Source organism: Hydractinia symbiolongicarpus, chromosome 3 (genome assembly GCF_029227915.1).
Source record: "Hydractinia symbiolongicarpus strain clone_291-10 chromosome 3, HSymV2.1, whole genome shotgun sequence".
In the NCBI taxonomy this organism is placed as follows: domain Eukaryota; kingdom Metazoa; phylum Cnidaria; class Hydrozoa; order Anthoathecata; family Hydractiniidae; genus Hydractinia; species Hydractinia symbiolongicarpus.
The window spans coordinates 24,440,596-24,464,463 of NC_079877.1; the positions used below are offsets into that span (position 1 = coordinate 24,440,596).

The window sequence follows — 23,868 nt, forward strand, 5'->3', positions numbered from 1 at the left end:
TGAAATAAAGTCTTTAAGGAGAAACTCCTATTTTCGAATACATTCTCTCCATTCGTTTATTTCGTTTTCAAGCTTGATGCCTGTAAGGAAGAATTTTTAAAATCAACCATTTCAAAATGCTTTGATTTAAGCTCTTAAAGTTGGCGTAATTTTGCATACGTTTTTCTTCCTTTTCTATCCATTTCGCTGGTAAAACCTAGGAAACCCTCAACACTAAATTCTGAATCTTTGCATGTTTGCAGCTGCGCTCTGACATACAAAACAATCAACTCCCGTAGTGATAAGAAAAAAGATGAGTAATAACTCCAACGCCTGATGGTGATCTTTACATCTTCTGGCAACAAATTGTGCACTATCAGTTTTGTAACCCATTAGATAACATAGCTTGGTGAGATAGGGATCCAAGTTTAATTTGAAGAAAGCTTTGATCGAATTCATTTCAAAGTGCCCAGCCGCAGGTTTTAGTAAAACCCAGTCAAATTCCCGATAATAACCAACAAGCTTATTATGTTTGCTCATACTGTGTTTAACAAAAGTTTCCTTTTTAAAGTGAGACGTGTTGCAGATTGAACAAGTGTATACGTCTCCTTAATAATGTTAAAACATATTTGAAATGGTAAACCTTCAAATTCAACTATAATCCATCGGCGTTTTTTACCACCATACTGTTCTAATCCAACTTATTTTCCAATTTTTCTCAAAACTTCTGTACACTTCTGTATACTTCACAGTTTTCACAATGTTTTTGAAGTCTTGAATTGTGGTGTTTGGAAGGAACTCACACCGTTCTTTCGCTCGGTTTCTTACTTTTATAAGGACGACCTTGTATTTATTACATACCTTTGGTGGGTGAATCCCTGGATCATCCTTGTCAATATCGCAGCCCAGTCGTGAAAAAATTCATTAGCATCAGCCTCTTTCGGTGCTGGATAGTCTGTGTTCTTTAACATCCAATTTCCATGTCGTCAACGGTTTTGTTAGTTTTCTTCATGATTTTAACTCATTTTATACCAAAACCATTGGAGTGATTAGTGTATAAGCCCGTTATAATAAAATTGATTTCAGTTCTAATAAATTGATTTGTTTTGCTTAGTTTATTATAAAATGTTTGTGATTCTTTAAGAATGGAAGAAACAAATGGTTATTCTATATAAAAGATTTGCTTATAAATGTTTGAAACGTAGTGGTCAATGAAAATTACAAGATTAAAGTTGATAAAGTGGACCTATTTATTTGTTTTCATTTGAGCTCGCTATTATGGCTTTGAACGCCATTAGATTTCCATACTTATCAAAGTCAAAGCTTTTGAGCCAAACAGCTCTGATCAAAAATTAAGTGTGTATACAAATCTTATGATTTAAGGTAGTTGCATAGTTAAACTTCAAAAGTGTAGCTCAATATAGTATCCATGACACAACCTTATCTTTTCACCTCACAAATTGCAGCTTTATTATCAAATTTTAAACCATATCTTGTTCAGAGGTGCTCACCCGCAAAAAACACCCAAATAAGATAATACACCTTCTTTATAGTTTTAACCAGAATAATCAACTGAAATGTATTTTAGAACAAAATATTAAATATCTGTACACATAAAGGAAAACAACGAAAATTAGTTAAGATGGTGAGATAAGTTTTAGTTTTCCTTAAAATGTTATTTTTAATAAAAATAAGATTATATAGCTTCATTTTACTTTTTTTTTTTAGATTCGTTACATCTTACTTTTCAGTCGACAGGGAAAATTGCGCTTACAGAAATGGTACAACGCAATGCCGTTAAAGGAAAAGAAAAAAATTACTCGTGATTTAACAACTATGATATTGTCAAGAAAACCGAAAATGTGTAGTTTCCTGGAGTACAAAGATTTAAAAGTAGTGTACAAGAGGTATATATCTACATTTTAAATTTCAGTATTGCGCTTCTTAGTCAGTCTGGTGACATTGTTTTTACTTTCTGTAAAATGTTATACTTGTAATGAATGAGAAAATGAGATGCATAAGGTTCGTCTCTGCTGAAAAATGTTTATCAGTACAATTCGAAATTTTTCAAGCTAAAAATCATTCCAATAATTTTATAAAGGTAAAGATTAGTCTTTACTCCCTTTCCCTTTTGAATCGTAAGATAACTTATATATTTATTTTATTTCAGTGGACAAACTGTTTTTTTTTTAGATATGCAAGTTTATTTTTTTGTGTTGCAATTGAACGTGATGATAACGAACTACTGGCATTGGAAATTATACATAGATATGTTGAAGTACTAGATAAATATTTTGGAAATGTAAGCTTGTTTTTTTTTTGTTAACTGCTTTTGCATCCAGGTGTTGGCTTTACGTAAAGTAGGAACCAGCATTAACCAGCAGTATTTCGAAGTATAGAGAACCACCAGTATTATGAAGTAAACAACAGAGAACCAGCAGATTTTTTAATGTTACCACAATAGAACGATCTGTACCCTACCAGATAAAAACAAAAGAAACACAACTACTGCTTCGAATGTGCGACATTTTATAAAGTATATAACAGTCCATGACTTGTTTAGTCTTCCTGAAATGTTGGTTACGGTGTAATTTAGTCTTTATCCACCAGTTGATTGAAAGACTGTGGGCTTTTTGAAAAAAACTATACTGACTGTATTAGTATTTTAAAACTAGTATTGCTTTCAAATATCTGAATTGTAAACCAAATATTATGAAAAAGGCTATACGAAAGAGAGTCCAAAACGAGACATTCTTTTCTTCTGGTAGACAAAGTAAAGTTCCAATGAATTAAATGAATTCATGAAATGGTTACTGAGAAACATAGTATTGATCACAAAATACCTTAAGTTGATTAATTGTCGTGAATTTTATCCATATTCATAAAAATTGTACTGTACGAAAATTCCCAGAAAGGTGAATTTGCGAAAATAAAACTTCACACAATTACTAGAAATGACTTTTTCAACGAAATTAACTAATTTTTTCATGTTTTTTTTGGAGTTGGTAAAAATATAACCAGCCTCTGTGAGTGAGGAATTTAAAAGGCCTGAAATAAATAAAATTGCAAAAAAAACTAGATTTATGAAATAAATCTTCGTGAAATATATCGACATTATTGATTCGTAGAAATCAATTTTCACAGAGTAAATTTAATAATTAATTGCTGGTTTTCTGGTGGTTACTGCTGGTTCCTACTTTTAGTATCTACGCCAGGTGTTCTATCATTGACTGTAAATTAAAAAAATATTTTATCTTCTATATTTTAGGTCTGTGAATTAGATATTATTTTCAATTTCGAAAAGGTATTAGTAGCGTATTTAAGTTTTTTGACTAGAATCACCAGATCTTTAATTCCTACCTTAATTCCAGTGTCGTTGTAAAATGTTGCCAAACTTATTTTGTTTAATTCACTTCTGGGTGGCTTAATGTTAAGAGATCAGTGTGATGACAATGTAACTTTCAGTTTGAATTAACCTCTATCAAGATTTCTGGAAATGCATTTGTTTTTACAAAGAAATTATAGTAATGCAATCATTTTTTAAAATTTTCTTTAATACCTTAAATTTAATAAGTAAAAAATGTCCATAAATAGGTTGACGTTCCTAGAAAGTTAGTTCTGTGCAAACTTTTTTATCTTTGATGTTCCTTCTAATACATTGTCCTCTTATTTTCCAGGCATACTATGTGCTGGATGAGTTAATTCTTGGTGGTCAGATTCAAGAGACAAGTAAAAACACTGTTTTAAAAGCAATTGCACAACAAGATTTGGTGCAAGAGGTATGTTAAACATTGTGGGTTGGAACACTGCAGCTTATCTATTATAGTACACTGTAATACTAAAATTTAGAGTGCATTTAGCCAATCAATTGACAAGTACGAACAAAAGCTCGAAAAAAGCTCGACGTTTTTTATTTTATTATTTTCTAACCACTATTTTCACGTTGAAACAAAATTACTTGCCTGTTTGGTTTGAAGACATTTCGGCATTTGCGTGGGCAATTACCGAGTGCATACCTGAGTTAGAAAGAAGGAGACGAAAGTGTCAATACTTTTAAAATGTTCTTTTTACCTTAGGAAATAGAACATTTTGTGACGGAATTTAATTTTGTAGTTGAAAAATTGCCGAGCAGAATTTAAAATATAGCGGAGTTAATTTTAGCCATTTAAGAAAATGAAACAGGAATGTCAGGACTTGTCAGGAATTTTGAAAGTATAAGCAAAATGTCAGGAATTTGGTCTTTTTATGAAATGTCAGGAGAAAAATGGCAGGAATTTTAAACATTCCACTAAGACCCCGCGTACTGCATATTATTTTTGATATCAGTTTTTATCTTCCGGTTGTATTTGTTTCATCATTTTTTTTCTTCGTGTATATTGCCATTTTTTTTCGTCCTTAAAAAGTCAGGTAATTTGTCAGTCATAACTATAGGAAAAAGTAGTGAAGAAAATTCGAAAATGTCAGGTTTTTTAACTGAAAAATATCCGAAATGTCAAGAAAATCCAAGTCAACTTTCGAGTAAGCACCCTGTAAAATGGTTTTTGTTCATTTTTATATTGTTCTGAACGTTTTCGAACGGTATCAGAAATCATGTTATAAAAAATTTCGCGACTGAGCAAAAAATTGTAGGTTTCGTGGAATTTCTTCCCTTAAAGTAATTAAGATTAAGAGACTGTACACGGGAAATTGTTGTGATATAGAGAGAATATTTCTTGTTATTTTGCTTTTAGGATGGTGAGGTTCCTACGTTAAAAAACGTCCTCGAAGAGCTCGGACTGTCTTAAACAAACTGTGCCTTTACATGATCTTTTTTTTTTATTTAATTTTGACTTGAGTAACGATTCCCAGCGCTTTCACTAAGTGAATATTTATTTGCTTTTGGTTGGTTGTTATTTATTATACATTCGTTACCAGGCTGTCGCGTGCACGAAACCGTTTTAAAAGAATTTTGTTGTAATTTTCTGTTGTAAGACTGCCCTGGTAACGAACTTGTGTTTATTATTTGACTTATTTATTTTGCTGTTCTGTTTTTTTTATTTATCTAAGCCTGCTAGGTCGAGTGATTTCGACTCTATTTATACATGTGCTGTTTGCTTTACTATGGATAATAAAGGACGCTTTTGATTCAAAAGTTTTAGCTGTTCGAGTAAAAAAAACTTGCATTTCGTATGAAAATCTACATGACAGACACAGTTTTAAACTGTTGAACGATGTGTCACCAGAATTTCACGAAAATAGAGAAATATGGTTCTGTTTCTTATGTTCGTAAGCGACACTAGGTTAAACTCTTAAACAATGCCTCAGCCTTAGTTTTGAAAATGTACCACTTCTTACTATCTTGCGTAATAATTGAATATTTCTTCGAAAATTTCGAAGCAATATTTATTTGTCGCTAGAAAGAAACCCAGCCGCATTCTAAATCATTTTTTATCAACATTTTAATATCCGAACTTCCGTCTATGAGCTAAAGCCATGATGGCTGCGTTTAGCAACAAGAGATTTATGAGATATTTCAGCGGTTGGATTTTTGTTACGAGCTTAAAACTAGTATATAGTATTTAAAATTAAAAACCCCGACTCGAAGATAGACTTTAAATAACAAAATAGTTGTAAATTTAGATTAATTTCGTGAAATTATTCTGCTGTTTACTTTAGGGATTCTTTTGACTTCTTTCTTCTTGTTGTTTTTTTCTTTTATAAGAATATGCCTCATAAGAATATTAGGTTAAAATCAATAGGTTTATTGTTTTAGACAATAGAGAAATGCTTGGTTAGAATTTTGATAGTCTTATAAAAGGAAAGACGTATTGCATATAATCATACTAAGTCGTATTGTTGCTTGTTCTGCTTCTGTTTTTGTTGAGTATATAATTCAGATTTGGTTTATTTTTGGGTTAGGGTGTTACCCTCTCATGAAAGAGCTGAAATCACTATTTTGTAAACAAATTTTTTCTTTTAGCAAAATGAGTATTTTTCTGACTCATTATATACCATTACGTTTAGTTGTCAGCGATAAAATATTCAAACTGGCATTAAGTTGTTTTTGTTTGTTTTCTCGCGCTGTTTGCATAACTATTTTCATAAACCAAAACACGCAGGATCGTGTTGTTAATGTTGCCATAGCAACATATGACAGCAAAACGTTAGAGAGTGACTTTCGTACCATAAATGGAAAGATGACGTCATGCGAAATAAACAGTTATTAAATTTAATCGCTTATTAATTTTCCAAAGTTATGCCCCGTAAAGTATTTACACAAGATTTCATATATTTCACTTTCTCAAGCTTGAATCAATGACCTTTTATACACTTGCATTTTAAGAAAAAGAACTTCCAACTAAACATACCCTTGTTCACGGTAGAAAGTGCAGATACATAAAAAAAGGAAGCAAAGCCACGTCTTTTGTGCAAAAACCCAAGCCCAATGTCCATTTTTTCCCGATAAAGTCTTCCAGTTGAAACGGGATAACCTTAAATCAAGTGAGAACAATATACTACACACTCGGATCATTAGAGGGTCCAATTTTTAAAATTGAATATGAAATGTTTGTTTTTTGTATGATAACGATCCATTTCGTCGAATTTGACAAATCGAATTGTGTATTTTTGCCTTTAAGATATAATTCTTTTGTGTCATAATCTATTAAAACTGAAAAAGAGTCCTGAGGACGAAGTTGGGTTGGTGTTGCCATTAAATATCGTGTCTTAAGATCTTTTCGATTTCATTTAAATTTACTTGATCCGATATTTTAGTAGTATGCTACAAAAAATATAAATCCTAAATGACTTGATAAACAATTTCTAATCCTCTTTAGGCACACTAATATAATTTTTAGCTTTTTGTTTTTACGGGTATACAAGATATACAAAAAGAGGCAACGGGCCTTGGGATCCAGGTTGAGAGAATTCCTTAATGGTCCCAAATTATTAAACGTAAAATCTATTTAAAAAAATCAGAAGGAAAATGTCCAAAGTTTTTGGAATATGCGCTTGTGATTTTTGTAAAGATTGATGCATGCGCACGCAAAAAAAAATAGGAAAAAAAATTATTTCAATGTTCAGCGTTCTCGCTGATTATGGGGTTTCCCTTTTTTTTTTGCATGCGCATGCGTGTCAAGCTCGAAAACTGGTTCGACGTTCGTCTCAGGCATTTGAAAAGAGAAGGCGACAAAGTAAGGTGAAAAGAGTACTCCAACTTGAAGTCTAAAATTTTTTATCTTATTATATCTCCTCAATACCTAACATAGTAGCAACTACATTAAATAAATTACTTAGTTTGGAAGTTTAAATATTCTTAAATAAAATTAGTAAGAGTGTTTTAAGAACACTTTCTTAACTCAAAAGGTTGGAAGTTTGGTCTTCACTGCTGTAAGAAGACTCAATGGCTTCCACTGTTGCAGTCGTGAATAACCATGCAGATGGCAGTGTGTAAGTGGGATGGTATTTTGTATCTGTTGTACACCTCATTCACGGATCCGGGATAACATGCTTGAGATTATTTATCGTTTAAAAAAAAGCAATATTTTTAAATTTAGCATCAAATTTTATGAAACTTAAATTTTCTGAAATTATCCCATATCTAAAAAAAGAAGATTAACTTTCTAACACTATTTATACATGTAACCAAGTTTGTGCTCTTTTTTAGAACAAATCACGATGCAAAAAAAGGATCTGCAGACTGGAAGGCAAATTTAAAACTTCCTCCTAAAGATAAAAGGATAAGAACCGCTGTAAGCTTTATTTTGTTTCTTCAAGATTTTGTATCCAAAAATTGCACTCATTACTACCATGGTACACCTCTGCCACGTTTTCCTTATGCTCAATGTTGCTCTGTCCTTTTGTAGCTTTTTATGGAGATTAAACATTTCTGGACAACCACAATTTAAAATATAGTTAAATCCAAACCACTAACGTCTCACAGATACCCTAGATCAATGGGACCCATGGTGGTACAAATTTGCCAGTTTTTGACTGCAAAAAAGAAGCAAGATACTGTGGGTAGTCAATGAAAACACTGTACATTACCAAATCCATAATCCTGAATTCATTTTTAAATAGGATGTAACAGACACAAAAGGAAATGATTTTGAAGATTACTGTCTAAAACGTGAACTGTTGATGGGGATTTTTGAAAAAGGATTTGAAAAACCATCCCCAATTCAAGAGCAGAGTATCCCTATTGCTTTGGCTGGAAGAGATATTATGGCCAGAGCTAAAAATGGTACCGGAAAGACTGCTGCTTATTTAATACCTTTGTTAGAACGTGTAGATCCAACAAAGACCCACATACAAGGTATAAAATGCAGTATTTGTTATTTTTGGGGCCATTAACAAATAATTTTTTTTAATGGCTTCAGTCTGGTTATGAATTTCGCTTCGGCACTCGGCAATTGCCAAAGTATTAGCAGTTATAAGGCTTTTGCTTCGGCAATAATATTTAGAAATATTTTCTGGGTATGCTTGTACCTGCCATATTTGTGGCAACTCAATCACTGAGCAACCATGACATCCCAATAGATTTTCATATATAATTTTAACTGATAATTTTAAACAAAGGTAAGGATCACGAGGGTGCTGATGAGCTACAAGTGGCTGTATGTATATACAATAAAGTTTGCCTTGCGCAAACTATTTTTGATATACAAAACATTTTTTTCATCAGTCATGTGCAAAGAGTTTTTAAAAAAATTAAAAAGGAATCCAACATGTGTTGTATATACCATAAAACTGTTACTTTATATTTGTGGCAAAAGTCATCAAATTAAAACGTTGCAAGTTAGTTTTAAGGCTGAAATATTTTTTTTTAGCTTTGGTTCTTGTTCCCACTAGAGAGTTAGCCCTTCAGACATCACAAATATGTAAAGATTTAAGCAATCACTTGGGCACTAAAGTTATGGTTACCTTAGGAGGAACAAGTCTGAAAGATGATATTATGCGTCTGTATCAAACTGGTAAGCCTTGTTTATAATTATGTAGTGAGTACTATATACATTTTAAATTAAAAATTATTCCTATTAAAATTTTTTTTTCATAGTTCATGTTGTTGTTGCTACACCAGGCAGAATATTAGACTTAATGAAGAAAGGTATTGCTAAAATGGGTCAGTGTCAGATGCTTGTGATGGATGAGGTTTGTTTACTAGGTTTTCTAGCTACATTTTAACAACTAAATGCTAAGAATTGTTCACACAATAGTTTACACATGCTTTTTGACAGACTGTATCTGTCCTATAGGTACAAATACAAAGCTCTAAAATCTATGAATGCCTGCCTTCATTAAAGCATGTGCTTGTGCAATGTAAAGTTATTTTAGTGTGAAGCTTGTTTATCAAGTTGGAAAATTAGGACAAAAATCTCAATGAAAAACTTCATGTTACGTTCAGCGGTTTACGTGTTCGTTGATTGGTTGATGCTGAGTTTCAACTGCACACCATGGTTTTTCATATTGCTTTCCTTGTGATCAAATTATTTTATATTTTCTGTGTAGTGATGCTGTAGAATTTCTTCACCTGAGAACATTTTGAAGAAAATTTTCACACTTAACTGAACACAGCCCTTAATTTAAAGAACTTTCCACTTGTCTTTTCGCTGAAAGTCTTGAACTTTATTTGACTTAATATGAATTCTTTTCCCTTCAATAAATTAAGAAAATTAGTGAAATAAAGTTTAACAAGATCAAATTATTGATTAAAAGATAAGCAACTTGAGATCTGACCAAAATTTTAGCTCTTTACAAAAAATATTGTGTTGTTGATTTAAAGCTGTATGTCTTACTTTTTTATATACTTAGGCTGATAAGCTCCTATCCATGGACTTCAAGAACCTATTGGATACTTTAATTGAACTTTTGCCTAAAAATCGACAAATTCTACTGTACTCAGCCACATTTCCCTTGTCTGTTAAAGAATTTAAGGTATGTTTTGCATCTGCTGGTGCTGTGTTTTGAGGTTTTATGTATTAATTTTGTTTAAATTGATTTTTTGGTATTTTTAGGATGAATATTTGACAAAACCATATGAAATAAACTTAATGGATGAACTAACATTAAAAGGAATTACCCAGGTATGCTGCCTTTCCTAATTAAACCATTGTTTTGTTTTATCTCTCTAGGGTATTAGTAAGTTCCATATACATACTATTAAAACCCTTAGTTATTTTCAGATGAGTGTCTTACAAACAATTCTCCCCTAATTCTGTTTTGGGCTTCAAAATAATGTTTTTAATATTCAGGCTTATTAGTCTTTAAAAATTCTGGCTGGCTGCGTTTCTTTCATACTTTTTGTGTTAATGATGAAAACATATCCATGCTCATTCAGAAATTTAGTGAAGATGGGTTTTGTTTCTGAAACCAAGTTAATGAGAAGGTGGATAGAAGCTAGCAAAAGGTTTTTGAAACTGGGTGAAAAAAAGTCAGGAAATTTGCCATGTTTATAAAAATTCACCAATAACAGCTTTAACTATCTAAACTTTCATTCTAGCAGCTGGATGTTTTTGTTCTATATTAAGTGTTCGCAGTACAAATAAGCCTGAAACAAATGGTTACTATGTTTCCTATATTTTGATCAAGTGTAAATGTTTTTAAATTAGCCTACTTTAGGTACATTATGCTTCACAACAGTTGCTTTAACCTTAACACAACTTAACTCATCCCATTGAATTAAGCTACAAACTTTATTTTAAGTAGATAAATGGATAAAAAACGCAAACACAGCTAGCTTTTAAACGCACAAAAAATGTGATTTGTTGATCTGTATTGTGAAATAAAAGGCTGTTATCATTCTTTGGTTAAGAAAATCTATCTCTATAATAAAAAAGCTTTTTGCGGAACATTGTACAACATATTTCTTGAGTTTTTAAAAACAGGCTTCTTTTTAATTACTAAGCTTAACCAGTAAGCTAAAATCAAAACATTTTGATCCTTAGCACACTGATGATCCACCACTTTAATAAAAATGTTTTCTAAAGTGAGCCAAGATATTAATTAACTCTGTAGGCTGAATGAACTAAGGCCACTGGTGTGAACCAACACATAAGTATTTTAATTGTCAAATGTGCTAAACATTTCGAGAACATGCAATTGACATTTTAATGTATTTGCGATTAAATCAAAATGAATAAGATAATTTTCTTTCAACTCTATGATTGGAACGGCTAAGCTTAACTGGAAACAAAATGTTGTGTTGGTGATGAAGACATAAATCCATGCTCATTCAGAAACTCTGTGAAGATGGGTTTTGTTTCTGAAACCAAGTTCCTAAAAATTTTATATAAAAAAGTTAGTGCTCCAATTGCTAGCGTGCAATTTGCAAAACGTAAATCAGTTGTTTTTTGCATTTGGCCTATATGTGAGCAACCTTATTTTTAGTTCAAACAATTTAAAACGTATAGATTTATCTTTTATAGTACTATGCTTTTGTGGAGGAGAAACAAAAAGTTCATTGCTTAAATACATTATTTTCCAAGGTAAATTGAAAGTATTAACTTATCGTTACAGATTGAATTGTATACAGAAATCATAAAATTATTTACTGTGTGTAATGCTTTCTTCGTTAATTATATATTCATAGCTTCAAGTGAATCAGTCAATTATCTTCTGCAACTCTGTGCAACGTGTTGAACTTCTTGCCAGGAAAATCACACAGCTTGGCTATTCATGTTTTTATATTCACTCTCGCATGCAACAGTCACATAGAAACAGAGTTTTTCATGATTTTCGTTCTGGACAATGCAGAAATTTAGTGTGCTCTGGTGAGTATAAATTTATTTTAAATAGTTTTTTCGGTAAAATAAAATGTTACGTGAAATATTGTTTAAGGACTGCTTTGCATAGTCAATGTTTGAAATCATACAGGTCAGCCCCTAATTCATTTGCTCACCCATGGACAGAAAACTGAATGTTTTTTGAGAACAAACCCCTAACAATACACCTGTCATGCTGTGCTATTACTAGGAACGTACCATTTTAATGTGATTGATATATACCTTTGCACTAAAAATACATTTACTTCAAGGTCATATTGTAAAAAACATGTATTGGGTTAATTAAAACCAATTTTCCTTAGATTTGTTTACACGAGGTATTGACATTCAAGCAGTCAATGTTGTTATCAATTTTGACTTTCCAAAGAATTCTGAAACTTATCTTCACAGAATTGGCAGATCTGGTCGTTTTGGCCATTTGGGTAGGTGCATTTCAATATTTTCATCTCAGGCTGTGTACATTAGACACAAAGTAAACTCAAACTGACTTGTGGACTGTATTTCTTAATCTCTTGAGGTTAAGTGAAACCAGTGTGATATTTCCATGCAAATACTTCACCTTGAAATGAAATGCTTGCATAATTGGAATGCTTAAAACTGCAAAATGCGAAGTGGTTCTTTACGGGTCAGTCTTGCAAATAAATTCAACTATGATTAAAACATAAATGGTTTTAAAAAATATCAACACTGATTTGTCCAGTCGTTGTCTTAATATAAACATTATGTCATGAACAAGTGAGTATTCTAGAACGTCACAAAAAGCAAACTTTCAGAGCTGGGAACTGTTTTTGCCTGCTTCGTAAAAAACGTTTTGCTGGTTAATTTCTATCATTGGTACCAAAATGTAGTATATAATAAACTCGTTTGTTCGTGACATGATATTATCTATGCTATTCACTTCGGTTTGGAAATTTACTTTGGCCTTAAGTAATATTTGAGTTTTTAAGTTTCTCTTTCACTTTACTGCAAGTTTGGAGGAAGGGTGTAACATTTGCTTTTGGTTACCTATTCACATTATGTTCAGGTATTGCTCTTAACTTGATCACATATGATGACCGCTTTAACTTATATCAAGTGGAACAAGAGCTTGGAACTGAGATTAAACCAATTCCACCTTCAATTGATAAAAGTTTGTATGTGGCAGAGTTTCAACAAGAAAAACCTCAACCAGAAAATGAGAAAGAGTAAGAAATAAAGAAATCTTGACAGTATAAATAATTGTAATTATTTTGAGTTTAGTTTTAAGTATTGTTTGGTCACAGTACTTAAACGTTTTTGTACATTGTTAGATAGGCGACAATGCTCTCCATTGTGGAGGTGAAGGTAATCTAATGTTCAAGTTAGGTTACCTCCAGCTCCGCCTACAATGTCTATGATATTGTACTCATTGTGTTTGTACCCTGGTTGTGGTGAACCATAAACAATCTAATCTGTAATGGTCCATTTCCGCCTGTGTTTGTTACAAGTAGGGTACGAATCTAGCCGACATGTTCCGCTGTGTCGACGACCCATTGTAAATAGTTTATAATATATATGTTTATTACGGAGAGCAGTGCCGTCTTTATTTGCTTATCGTTCTTCTCCGTGTTACGCAAGCAAAAACATCGATTCGTGCAAGGATTTGTTCGAGGCTAATTAAAAAAATATTGTTTTGTGATTTTTATGACACGTAGCAATTTAGCAAGGAGTATACTTGCGAAAGTATGCGCTTGCTGTTATGTGTTACCTTGTAGTGAGTAGTAAAAAGAAAGCTTGTTCAATACGTTTAATTATTGCTGAAAATTTATTAGATTTTTATGGATGAAGCAAGACATTTTAAGTTTAGTGTTAATCCAACCTAAAGCTCATGCTCGTGAAGATTTACCCAGAGTAATTAGGCGAACTTTTGGTTGGATTAACACCAAGCTTCGCATTTCAAGTCGTTGTCGGTGCTGTATAATTATCGTGGATATGAGAAGCATGGACAATTTATAAACTGAAAATGCACAGACTTGAAATCATTACAGTGTATTGTTGCCAGAAAAGAGCACAGATTTTTATGCGCTCTGTGGCAGGGTTATATCGTGTTACTCAGATGGATCGTGATTAACTGCAACAAACAAATGGTGGTGCTCCTAAATATGACCGCCTATACTGAACATTTTAATTGTTGTGTTATCATACAAAAAAACCGTAGCTGGTTAAATTTAAGATATTGTGTTAAAAAGACGTCCTACACAATAAAGAAAAACGCCAGACCGCATTTCATAGATAGCTCCGTCTTTGATTTCCGGCATGGAAAAAAGAACTGTAGAATTCACGCTGGTTGAATTATAACATTCGCTCCCGGTGGAGACAGAGTTGATAATATATTGTTGAAGCTGGAAGAAGCAGTATAAATCGACTTGGAGCAAAAAGTCAACGAAAGACTAAAAAATACCTTGGCCGCGTCGTTAATAGTATTTGTTTTCACAACGCTTTACTAATGAATCTTCACTTCCATTTGTTTGTTTTCCGCCAACGAATCCGACGTCGTTGCTGAACACGATTGTGTCTTGCTTACTTTTTCTAATGCTGTCGGAGAACAAACAATAGGAAGGGAAGACTTGGATGTGTCGTGAAAAAACGTATAATGTAAAGTTTGATGCTCTTGTGATACATGTACTATGTCAGATGTCAGTCTTAATAAATGCGGTAATATTTAGTTTCATGTAGGACATGTATCACGTATGATAACTTTGCCTGATATTTCTTTCTTTCTTTTTGTACACGCCCCTCTTTCTACTCATAAAGTACGTTGTTAACTCTATACAGAAGAAAGTTGCATGGTCTCTCCCCTATTCTTTTACTTATAAATATGACCTTAATTTTTTACGTTGAAAATTATTTATTTTGGTATAATTTATATGATATCAGAAAGTCATCTATGCAAAAGAAAAAAGAAATAGATGTTTGTTGTTGTTTTTTTACCCTTCAACAAAAGTACAAGTATCGTCATTTATCCATTATACAGCTAAAAACTTAATGAGTTAATACCGCTAGCACAATACACATTGTTTTACTACAACAGTGTTGGATTGCTGAAAAAAAATAATGGCGTAACTGTTTTGAACAAAACTGAATCATGCTGAACATGTGTAAAAAAAGAACACCTCGATCTGAAGCCAAATTTCCTGTTACTTCGGAAAAAATTGTCAAAATGTTATAAGCATTCCAAACGAGAAGCTCGTAAAAACATGAGAATAAAATAAAAGAAATTGTAACAAAATTTCGCTGCCTGAACTAGTACTTTTTTGCGCAATATGACTAAATAACACCAGGGCTCTTTCTGACAATGTCAGCCGGCAAATTATATTTCCGCTCAAAACGAAATTTGATCAAATCGCGCAAAAGCGACCAAGGCATTCCCCCTTTTTGTATATTGAGTGCGACAGCGCCGTCAAGTAAGAGCTAGCGGCTTTGGCATCGATAGAAAACCGGGTTGCCTGCTAAGGTGGACAGGCTGTCACTTGTATTTTCTCAAGTTCGATTCTAACAGCTTTGAACTTCGTCTTGGAAAAAGTGGTCGTTGTATTATCGAGTACTAAAAACGATCAATAACATTTGTTAACAGATAAAAATGTTATTTTAAAACAAAACAAAAAATAAGTTCGCAGGTCTTTCTAAACAGTTGTTTTGAACCTTAGGAACCATCTATTTATATACACGTCACCAAACCAACGCAAAATCGTTGTTGAATGTAAAAAATTCCCACAGGAAAAATAGTAAACTCATTTGTTTCGAAACATTTCAACACTAAAAAATTTCCACAGGAAAAATAGTAAACTCATTTGTTGTAAATGGAAAGAAATTATGTCGCGTACCCAACATCCTTTGCTTTAAAATTTGCAACAGTAGTCGTTATCTCATTTTTAATAAATTAAAAAACGGACGAAATTTCCAAAAGCCAAATACTTCTCTCTACTACGTGCATTTTTATTATATGCAACACCAACCTCGATCCCAGCCCTGTTGTCTCTTTTCCCATATCTGATGACGAGAATGCGCGTAGACAAAAGGCTCTGAGAACGAGGTTGATATGGCTTAAATTTTTTTATTTACAAATATTGTAATTCTTTAAATTGTCATCGCCATTCACACGTGCAGCAGTTGGTGTAAATTATCCTTATTTAACTTTACAGAAGTATCCGGAGAAGTCCAAAAAACAGGATCTTTTAAAGCGTTCCAATACGGTAAGCTCCAAAGTACATGATACGTTTAGCTGACCACCATTTCGTGTTTCTTGACGTCTTCATGTACAATTTGTCGTTAGCGTGAAGAAACACTATTCTGGAAATCCCTTGCGTACATTCGTCACAGTTTGATGTTGCAGCTATCAGATATTCGTCGTTGTTTTTCATTATATAATACTTTGAAACGGAACCTGTATTGGATCGTTTCATCTATAATGTGAGACAATATTTATTGGAAAAAAGCTCCAATTTTCTACTTTCCTTTTTTTACAAAAAACCTCAAGTAAATCCTGAAAAGAAAGGGTTAAAACAGTAGATCAACCTCGTCCCCAGGACTTGTTAAGCTTTTTATATTTGGACGGCCTAAATATAAAGTATAAAAATACATATAAAAAACCCAACAAGTCTTGGGGACGAGGTTGACAGTAGACAGTTTACATGCAAGGAAAGTTAGTCTTTTTCCCATAAAAAACTTCCAACACAAACGAACAGGCATACGTAAATTAACCTCGTTCCCAGCGTTTGTTTTCTCTTTTGATTTTTCTTTTCCGATGTAAAAAAGAGAAAACAGATGCTGCGACATTGTTATGACCAAGGAGTTACTTACTTGCATACATAGTTACTAACATGGCATAATTTTTGTATACAAAATAAAACACCCTGTAAAGGAGGTTGCAAAAGCACTTACCTGGGCAAAAATGTGATAATAACCGGATGCTTTAATTTCTATTTTTCCAGCATTGTATGTTATTTGTCCAGAACGATGTTCCTCTTTCCAGTTTTTCACCACTAAATGCAAGAAACCGTAATACTAAAACAGTATGAAAATATCATAAACACAATAATAATGGTTATTTGATACCTAAATAAATGCGTTAAAGTTTGCTCGCCTTAAACCAGCAGCGCGTTTAAACCTATAAAATAACGCTTGAATAAACGAGAAAAATAGATTTTGTTATGTAAGTTATTGCGAAAAAATAAACACGATTTAGAAATGACAGCTTCTATCGTTAAAAGAACATATATGTAAAATGGGCGCCTAAATGCGGAACACTGTTAACCCAGGGTACCGCAGATGAAATTCTAATTCTCCTCCCCAAAGCTCTTAAGATAAATATTTTTGAGGTTTATCTCAATACTCTGAGGATAAGAAAAAATTACACATACCCTCGATCACAGTTATTTCTCCGATATTACGTAGCAGTACATCCGGCGACGCGAGTTGGATCATTTCAATTTGTTGTGGACAGGTCTTTACTTTCTGACAGAAATGCGTATGGTTGCCATGGTGAACAGATCTGGCCATTCGTGGAGATGGAACTAAAAAAAAAACACAGACAACTTTACGGAAACAATTTCGTTTCGTCGACAAGTCCATACACATTTTTTCTTTGCTTAAGCCTCCTTCCATAAACTAATTTGGTATTGAACAGTAGATAGATTAAATGCCCCATTGTCTTGCCTAACCTTCATGTTCCAGTTTTTTTCGGCTTTATCTAATTGGAATCTGCGGCCGAAGATGACTTTTCAAAATTGACATTTATACATTAAGGCTTCAACTCAAGTATCGGGCAGAAAGTACCTTTTAACGGAATTAATTTTTGCTGGAAACTAATTTAACGCAAGAATTTTTTTTCACAAAAAAGTAATTACTGGCGAGAACTAAGCTAGAAGTCCTAATATTTCGCAATTTTCTTATAAAAAAGAATTGAATGTCATTTCATTCTCCAATTTATACCGTTTTTCAATTGCTTTTACATAGGATACATAAATTAAAATTTGTTGAAGTTGAAAGTGGAAGATTAATCAGATAAAAAAATTAATTTAAACTATTTTCCAAAAAGATAGAAAAAATTCAAATTATTTCGAATATTGTAAATACCTAATTTCTAAAAAAATTTTAAACTAAATTCAAGAAATTGACAGAAATCGTGAAAATTAAATTTCGCAAAAATTAATTTTCTGGAGCCCTTAGGCTTGTAATTTGTGTCAGCGCTTAAATATGATTATTTGCTGCGCATGCGTAGCAAGATGTACCGATTGTTTCTAACGTTTCGGCAAATACTATAGAGGCAAAAACTTTCGTGGTGTCAACACATTGCAAAATTTTGCAACGAATTTTACGTAAGACTTTCGAAATATCAAAAATCATTTCATTTGCTAAGGGAGGTCTTTAGCGAATGGCAACAATTCTCTTTTTTTCTCTTATTATTTAGTAATCCAAAGTCTGCATACATTAGTGTTTCAAGGAATCGGAATATCCGAGAAATGTTTGCAGCACTATGGTAGCACCCACGAAGGATAAAAACACCAAATGTTATTGTAGTTGATGATTCAAGAAGAAATAAATCACAACTTTGAGATTTTTTTGTGGTGAAAAAACTGTTGAAAAATATCCATGAATTCACGTGAAAAAACTGATTTATAATTTCCAAAGGCATGAACTTTCGCTAATGACAAAAAACGCGACAGTTGTTTCGACCCGCGAAAGAAAACAGAGTTTTAAGTTGACTTTCAATTTATGTTATTATTACTGTTGTTGTTGTTGTTGTTGTTGTTGTTGACAACTTAAAATTTCAAGGTTCAAATTTGCTACAACCACGCGACACAAGACTTAATACGTTTTTGACCTCGCTTACCAATAAGTATACGTACCATCGTTTAATCTTCGATATTGAGTAAGCAAGTCCTACAAAAAAATGAATATATAATCGTCACGTTATTGCATAAAATTTCCAAGAAAACATTAGTAAAATTTCCCTGTTATTTTTTGAGTCATATATATTCCCCTGTCTCTTTATGTCGTATTTCCCTGTGACACAAAATACTATTATGGATTTTCCCTATGAAAAATTATGGTATAAATACTTTCGACTTTGAGACACACACGATTCGACAAGATCACATACAGAGCTTGGTAAGTTAAAAAAAATTATGTATTTTTTATAGAATCCTACTATCTATACATGGAGACAAGGTGGAAACTTTTCATACCTCGTTTCATTAAGTAAATATAAGCTAGGGTACGCGGTTTGTTGTATAAGAACAATTTTATAAGAACACGATTCTCAGATTTTCTTACTATTAACGTAAAAAGAAATCAGGCTAAAAAGGCTCAAAAAAAGAAAAGCTAGCCTCAGATTTTACTGATTCTTTTAAATAAAAATGCTCAATTGTTACTGATGTCTTGTGAAAAAATACTTTAGGTGTTTACTTGGTCTACACACGCGCTAACTAATTAAAACGGCTCTAGGGAAGAGAGCCTGGGATTAAGATTTTTCACAAAAACGGTGTTTTAGTGGATCTTGTCCTCAGAAGCAATTTATAAGACAAACATTTAACAAAGAATTCCAGAATGGTTTATTTTACCACAGAGTACGAAATATTGTGTCCATTGTGTTGCCCAACTCCTCGGGATCTGTTGAACTCTTTTACATCACTCCTACTTTAGCTTTCTTTTGCCTGGAAACGAAGTTGGAATGCTACCTGTTGTTACCGGAAAGAGAAACTACGTTTTATCCAAAGAAGTCGCTTAGTTTGCAATAGTCTGGGAAATGGAAAATATAAATAATCTTAATTAAATCGATTAATTGTTACAGGAAACCTCAAGCTCATATTAAATGGTAAATTTCATGTGAAAATAGAGTTTAAATCCGAAGATGCACTCCACCGTACAGCTATGTAGGCGAAAGAGAACATTGGGAGAAGGGAGAATTCATCCTATTTTTTAAGGAGGAGGATTCCGTACAGGCAATAGATTTGTTGTTAGGTAATTTGATAGATTAACTAACATGGGAACACGCTCTTGCCTTCTTTGCTGCTTACGTCATGGTTTGGAAAGTTGCACAGTGTAACTCAACCTTTAACTTCTAGAAGCTTTTTTTCTGTGTGTTCTAAATAAAAGAATTTTGCAACCTCGTCTCCTGGGCTTCTATAATTTTATTGTTTAAATGAAAAGACCTAAGAAGTATTCAGGACAAGGTTGGGTTGTACCCAGACCTCTAATTAACTACAAGTAATTCCAACAATTTACCTTGTATAAACAAATTTTATCCTTGTGACAATCTATTATATAATAAAAAATAAGGAAAGAATTAAAAATATATTTGAAATTGCAGGGTGAAGAAAATATTGGAAAAATCCACGTGCGTTGATTAATCTTATTGAGCGAGTTGTATGCAATAACTTTTTCTCATACCTTTTTATTCGCTAAGAAAAATAAGATTAGTGCCCAAATTCTTTGTTAAAAAAAGCGCGAAATACGTTGCTTTTCTTGGAAGGTTTTCGAACTTTTCAGAACAAATATTGTGTTTCTAAGAATGTTGTTTTTGTTAAGAGAATAAACTTTGAAAAACCGTTAACATAACAAAACATGACATATTTTTGCAACATGTGAGTTTCGACAGCTCTAAAACTTTCTAAAAATAATGTTAAAATTCTATCATGCAAATACCCCCAAATTCAACGATATTCGCAAAAAAGCGATAATAATTTTAATAATTTCAGCTCGGCGGAGAAGAGCGACTGATGTAATGATTAAAAATGGCTGCCAGGCGAAGATTTTTGTTGTTGTTGTTGGAAAATGGGAAGTTTAAGAAGGACTTAAGGCTGTAATTAACACACGTGCAAAACAAATAAAAATTTTACAGCTTAAAATTGAATTTTTAGAAAAGGTTTGATTGTCGCTTGTTGTAAAAAAAGAAAGATACGGTAATCTATTGATGTAAAAATGTAAACATACTCCAGAGAAAATTTTAAGTGACTCGTTACCTCAAGCATATATTTTACCGAAAAAGTTAAAAATATAAATTCCTATTCTTGTTGCTTTTTGCTAAAAAAATAAGTCAGGGATTTAAAAGGGTTACAATTAATCAGAATACGCTGATTTATAATTTCCTCACAGAAAAGGTGTTGTATGGGCTCAAACTTTACATAACAAAAAGGGAATAAGAAAATAAATAAATAAATAAATTACTTCGTTCTTTTTGGCTTCTTCTTGCACTTGAGCTAGTGCTGTTTTCAAGTGATAAATCTGGATACGTTGTTCGCAGTACAGCGCGAATAAACACAACGAAATAAGTATGTTTAAGAACGTGATGAGATTGCATGGACGATGTCTGTATTTTTTCTTTGAGATCTGTTTTTGTTGGTGAATAATAGCCGGTTCCATGTTAGCCATGCGATTCTTTAAACACGCTGCTTCTGCACTGAAAGGTTCAAAAGCTCTAAAATTTGATTAGGTATAGCTTTATATTATCGTCTCTTTATTTACATTAAATTCCTAGAAATGTATTTTACTTACATTATTAAGCGACTTTTTGATTGGTTCATTTTTTTAGGCATTTAGTTCTGAGGCCTTTTAAGTCGTCAAATTAAATATAAACATTACCGACTTAATCGTGGCCGCACTTGCAAATGGATTAGTATTCTACAAAACATCATTTTTAAAGTAGGATATTTGATCAGGGTAATAATACGGAGAGTTTTGCAAATATTATTTGTTTGGACAAAGTGAAGTTGCATGACTGAAGTGCATACCGACGTCACTATAGCCATGACACGAAAAATAAATATTACATCTATCAGATTGTGACATTTTCAGAGGATAGAGGAACGCAAGAAAACAAAGAATCGACTAATATTTTTTTAAAAAAGGTTTGCTTTGTACAAGGACATGAAAATAATAAAAAAGGAAAAAGGAAAAAAAGATAACTGAATAAAATCATTGGTTTCGACATAAGTGGTGACAAATGGAAATAGCACCTAACCTTTTTTGTTTATGTGAGACTTTAAAAATTCAGTTTGTCCCGTCATTATCCAGAGAATACATAATGTGAAACTTTTCCCTTTGGGGCAACCCTGGTGTCGCCGCACAGAGATGATAACATGAGCTATAACTTCCCTAATTACGTTCTTTTTCGCCTAAGATTAGAATTGAAAGAAGAACAAAATAACTCTTATTCCTGTCTAACTCTAACGGAGTAGATATAAAAAAACACGTATATCAAAAGATATCCAACGCCCACCAAAAGATATCCAACGCCCACCAAAATATTTATATTTGAAAGATGTAGTATATCACGATTAAACAAAAAAAAACAAGGTGTTAAATTTATTTACTTTAATTTTTTAAAAATAAAAAAAATGGATCAACAAGCTGATCAAAAACACGAGGAATGTTTTGTTTATAAAAAATCCAAGAAGAATAAAAGCAAGCGAGATCCGAAAGATATCTAAGTTAATGACGTTTCTTTACAAAAAAAAATACTTTCATGGAACAATTGAGTTTTTCTAAGAAGTCCGAAAAACCGTGAACACACTGCTGCAAGTAAAAATACAATCGCTTAAACATTCTACCAGTTTGGTGAACAAGGGACCGGAAAAATTAATCACGGAGATTATGTTGATTTCTTCTACAGATTACCTTTGCGCCTTTTTACCAAAGATTATAAAAATATAGATTATATTTTAGCTACTAAAGAAAATCATTTCAAGAAATTCTTTAGGTACGTCCGTCCACTTAAGGTTGGAACGATATGACACACAACACTTATCGTTTTAAAAGCGAAAAATTTCAGCTTAGTTGAGCAGTTTTCTTGCTGCGATGTTGGAGCTTAGAATCGTGCTTGGTTACTCCGTAAAAAGCTTCTCAAGTTTTACAGAGCACATTTTTAGTAGGACAGACGAGTATAGACAGCCTGAAGTAGAAACGGCTGTTTTTTTGCTCAAGGATGGTATGCACAAACGATTTATTTCCAATAAGAAGCAGTTTACAGGAACCATCTTAGTTTTAAAATTACAAAAAGAAGAAATTTTACTGAAAAGATGAAGAAGGTTTCGTCTTACTGAACAATTTTAGAGGTCTAATTTTAATAACATTTTTTTATATGAATATAAAAAAATCAATGTTACATGTAACGAAGGAATAGATCAAAGAGTTGCTTTACTCTTTAGTACATAACTAAGAAAAACTGCATGTTTTGAAACAGGGCAAAACTGGTACATATTTTACCAAATCAACATCTTTAGTTGCATCACAAACAAGTTTCAACAAATATGAAGGTAATATTTCCAACATGTCCACAACAAGTAATACCTGGTTCTCAGTAGAATAAAACTTACTTCTGGAATCTAACCCTTATTTTGTAACCAAAAATGTTTTCCAACAAGCGCAGCCTGTTAGCAATTTTATCTTTTTTTATTCCAAAAGTTTTGTAGCAGTGCAGTTCTATATTGCGACTTGTTTTCTTGCAAAATTTTCTAACGGAGATAAAAAAAGTATCCAAAACTTACCTGTAAATATCTTAAAACACAAGCTCCAAACTATTGTTTATAGTAACTGAACCAAGTAAATTATTAGGGTCGAGAAAGAAACACTGCATGAATAACAGGTACTACTCGTATTTGAAAATATCTAGGTAAAATTTCTCCTTGCGGAGTCGAGATAATGATTCAGTCGCTCTTCTCCTGCAGCACGCCTCGTCGTGTTTTAGATCATTTAAATAAAATCCATAATGGCCACATCTTATGTTATTTACATCGTACCGTATATGCATGATTAAGCACCCGAGGCGGCTATTTAAAAATTTAATAAAAATTACCTTTTTTAATTTTATCTACAAGGTACATATTTTTACAACAGCATACACAATCTTTTTTAAAGTGAGTAAACGAAAATTATTTCCTAAATGTATTTTATACAGCCTTGGGGCGCTTAATCTAAGGGGACGCTAAATTTAGTTGACGTATCTTTGTAACGGAGGGCATAAAATTTATTGGATGCATCTCAGTAAGTAAACGTACTTTAGAATCTTTTAGTTTACTTCAGCTAGAATTTCGCTGTTAATCTGTGGGAGCCAGGTTTAGAAAGTAAAAACAGGTGTAATAATAATGATAAGAATCAGAACACAAAATACGGC

General features: G+C 32.5%; 3 protein-coding genes, 1 long non-coding RNA gene and 1 other non-coding gene across 9 annotated transcripts in view; 4 read left to right on the plus strand and 1 right to left on the minus strand.

Moving 5' to 3' along the window:
- The first annotated feature begins 1,511 nt into the window (after positions 1–1,511).
- LOC130636390 (AP-1 complex subunit sigma-2-like) lies at positions 1,512–7,407 on the plus strand. The gene is made up of 6 exons (XM_057446097.1): positions 1,512–1,624; positions 1,708–1,886; positions 2,173–2,281; positions 3,248–3,283; positions 3,657–3,758; positions 4,710–7,407. The coding sequence occupies exons 1-6, from the start codon at positions 1,622–1,624 to the stop codon at positions 4,761–4,763; spliced, it is 483 nt and encodes a 160-aa protein (XP_057302080.1). The 5' UTR covers positions 1,512–1,621; the 3' UTR covers positions 4,764–7,407.
- On the plus strand, positions 7,134–14,666 carry LOC130636386 (probable ATP-dependent RNA helicase ddx6). Of its 2 annotated transcripts, XM_057446089.1 has the most exons (12): positions 7,134–7,151; positions 7,324–7,407; positions 7,625–7,709; positions 8,038–8,272; positions 8,787–8,930; positions 9,014–9,108; positions 9,769–9,891; positions 9,972–10,040; positions 11,382–11,441; positions 11,546–11,726; positions 12,041–12,160; positions 12,763–14,666. In XM_057446089.1, the coding sequence occupies exons 2-12, from the start codon at positions 7,361–7,363 to the stop codon at positions 12,924–12,926; spliced, it is 1,323 nt and encodes a 440-aa protein (XP_057302072.1). In that variant the 5' UTR covers positions 7,134–7,151; positions 7,324–7,360; the 3' UTR covers positions 12,927–14,666. The 2 variants fall into 2 exon arrangements, with proteins under 2 accessions (XP_057302072.1, XP_057302071.1); XM_057446088.1 differs by lacking the exon at positions 7,134–7,151 and having other exon boundaries at positions 7,265–7,407.
- LOC130637056 (small nucleolar RNA SNORD36) lies at positions 9,460–9,530 on the plus strand. The gene has a single exon (XR_008982301.1). It is a non-coding gene; the product is annotated as a small nucleolar RNA SNORD36 (small nucleolar RNA).
- On the minus strand, positions 14,665–23,460 carry LOC130636389 (uncharacterized). 4 transcript variants are annotated; one of them, XM_057446096.1, is made up of 6 exons: positions 23,243–23,460; positions 20,925–21,156; positions 18,605–18,638; positions 17,117–17,269; positions 16,638–16,738; positions 14,665–16,159 (listed from the first exon to the last, which is right to left on the minus strand). In XM_057446096.1, exons 2-6 carry the CDS (start codon positions 21,126–21,128, stop codon positions 15,932–15,934), a joined length of 720 nt encoding a protein of 239 aa, XP_057302079.1. In that variant the 5' UTR covers positions 21,129–21,156; positions 23,243–23,460; the 3' UTR covers positions 14,665–15,931. The 4 variants fall into 4 exon arrangements, with proteins under 4 accessions (XP_057302079.1, XP_057302078.1, XP_057302077.1 ...); XM_057446095.1 differs by having other exon boundaries at positions 20,925–21,174; XM_057446094.1 differs by lacking the exon at positions 23,243–23,460 and adding an exon at positions 21,252–21,857.
- Positions 18,836–23,868, plus strand: part of LOC130636391 (uncharacterized) — a 31,741-nt gene continuing 26,708 nt past the window's right edge. Inside the window, exon 1 of the long non-coding RNA XR_008982262.1 lies at positions 18,836–18,866. This is a non-coding gene — a long non-coding RNA (uncharacterized LOC130636391). The remainder of the gene's footprint in view (positions 18,867–23,868) is intronic.

Bases quoted from the DNA above. Each gene is read 5' to 3' on its own strand.
- LOC130636390 (XM_057446097.1), top strand. The intron at 1,887-2,172 runs GTATATATCTAC...TTTTTTTTTTAG, and splicing joins TTAAAAGTAGTGTACAAGAG to ATATGCAAGTTTATTTTTTT. The intron at 2,282-3,247 runs GTAAGCTTGTTT...TCTATATTTTAG, and splicing joins TAGATAAATATTTTGGAAAT to GTCTGTGAATTAGATATTAT.
- LOC130636386 (XM_057446089.1), top strand. From the start codon at position 7,361: ATGGCTTCCACTGTTGCAGTCGTGAATAACCATGCAGATGGCAGTGT. The intron at 10,041-11,381 runs GTATGCTGCCTT...TATCTTTTATAG, and splicing joins CATTAAAAGGAATTACCCAG to TACTATGCTTTTGTGGAGGA. The intron at 11,442-11,545 runs GTAAATTGAAAG...ATATATTCATAG, and splicing joins TAAATACATTATTTTCCAAG to CTTCAAGTGAATCAGTCAAT.
- LOC130636389 (XM_057446093.1), bottom strand. From the start codon at position 21,292: ATGCCTAAAAAAATGAACCAATCAAAAAGTCGCTTAATAAT. The intron at 17,270-18,604 runs GTACGTATACTT...TTTTTTTTTTAG, and splicing joins ATATCGAAGATTAAACGATG to TTCCATCTCCACGAATGGCC. The intron at 16,739-17,116 runs GTATGTGTAATT...TCTTGCATTTAG, and splicing joins AGAAATAACTGTGATCGAGG to TGGTGAAAAACTGGAAAGAG.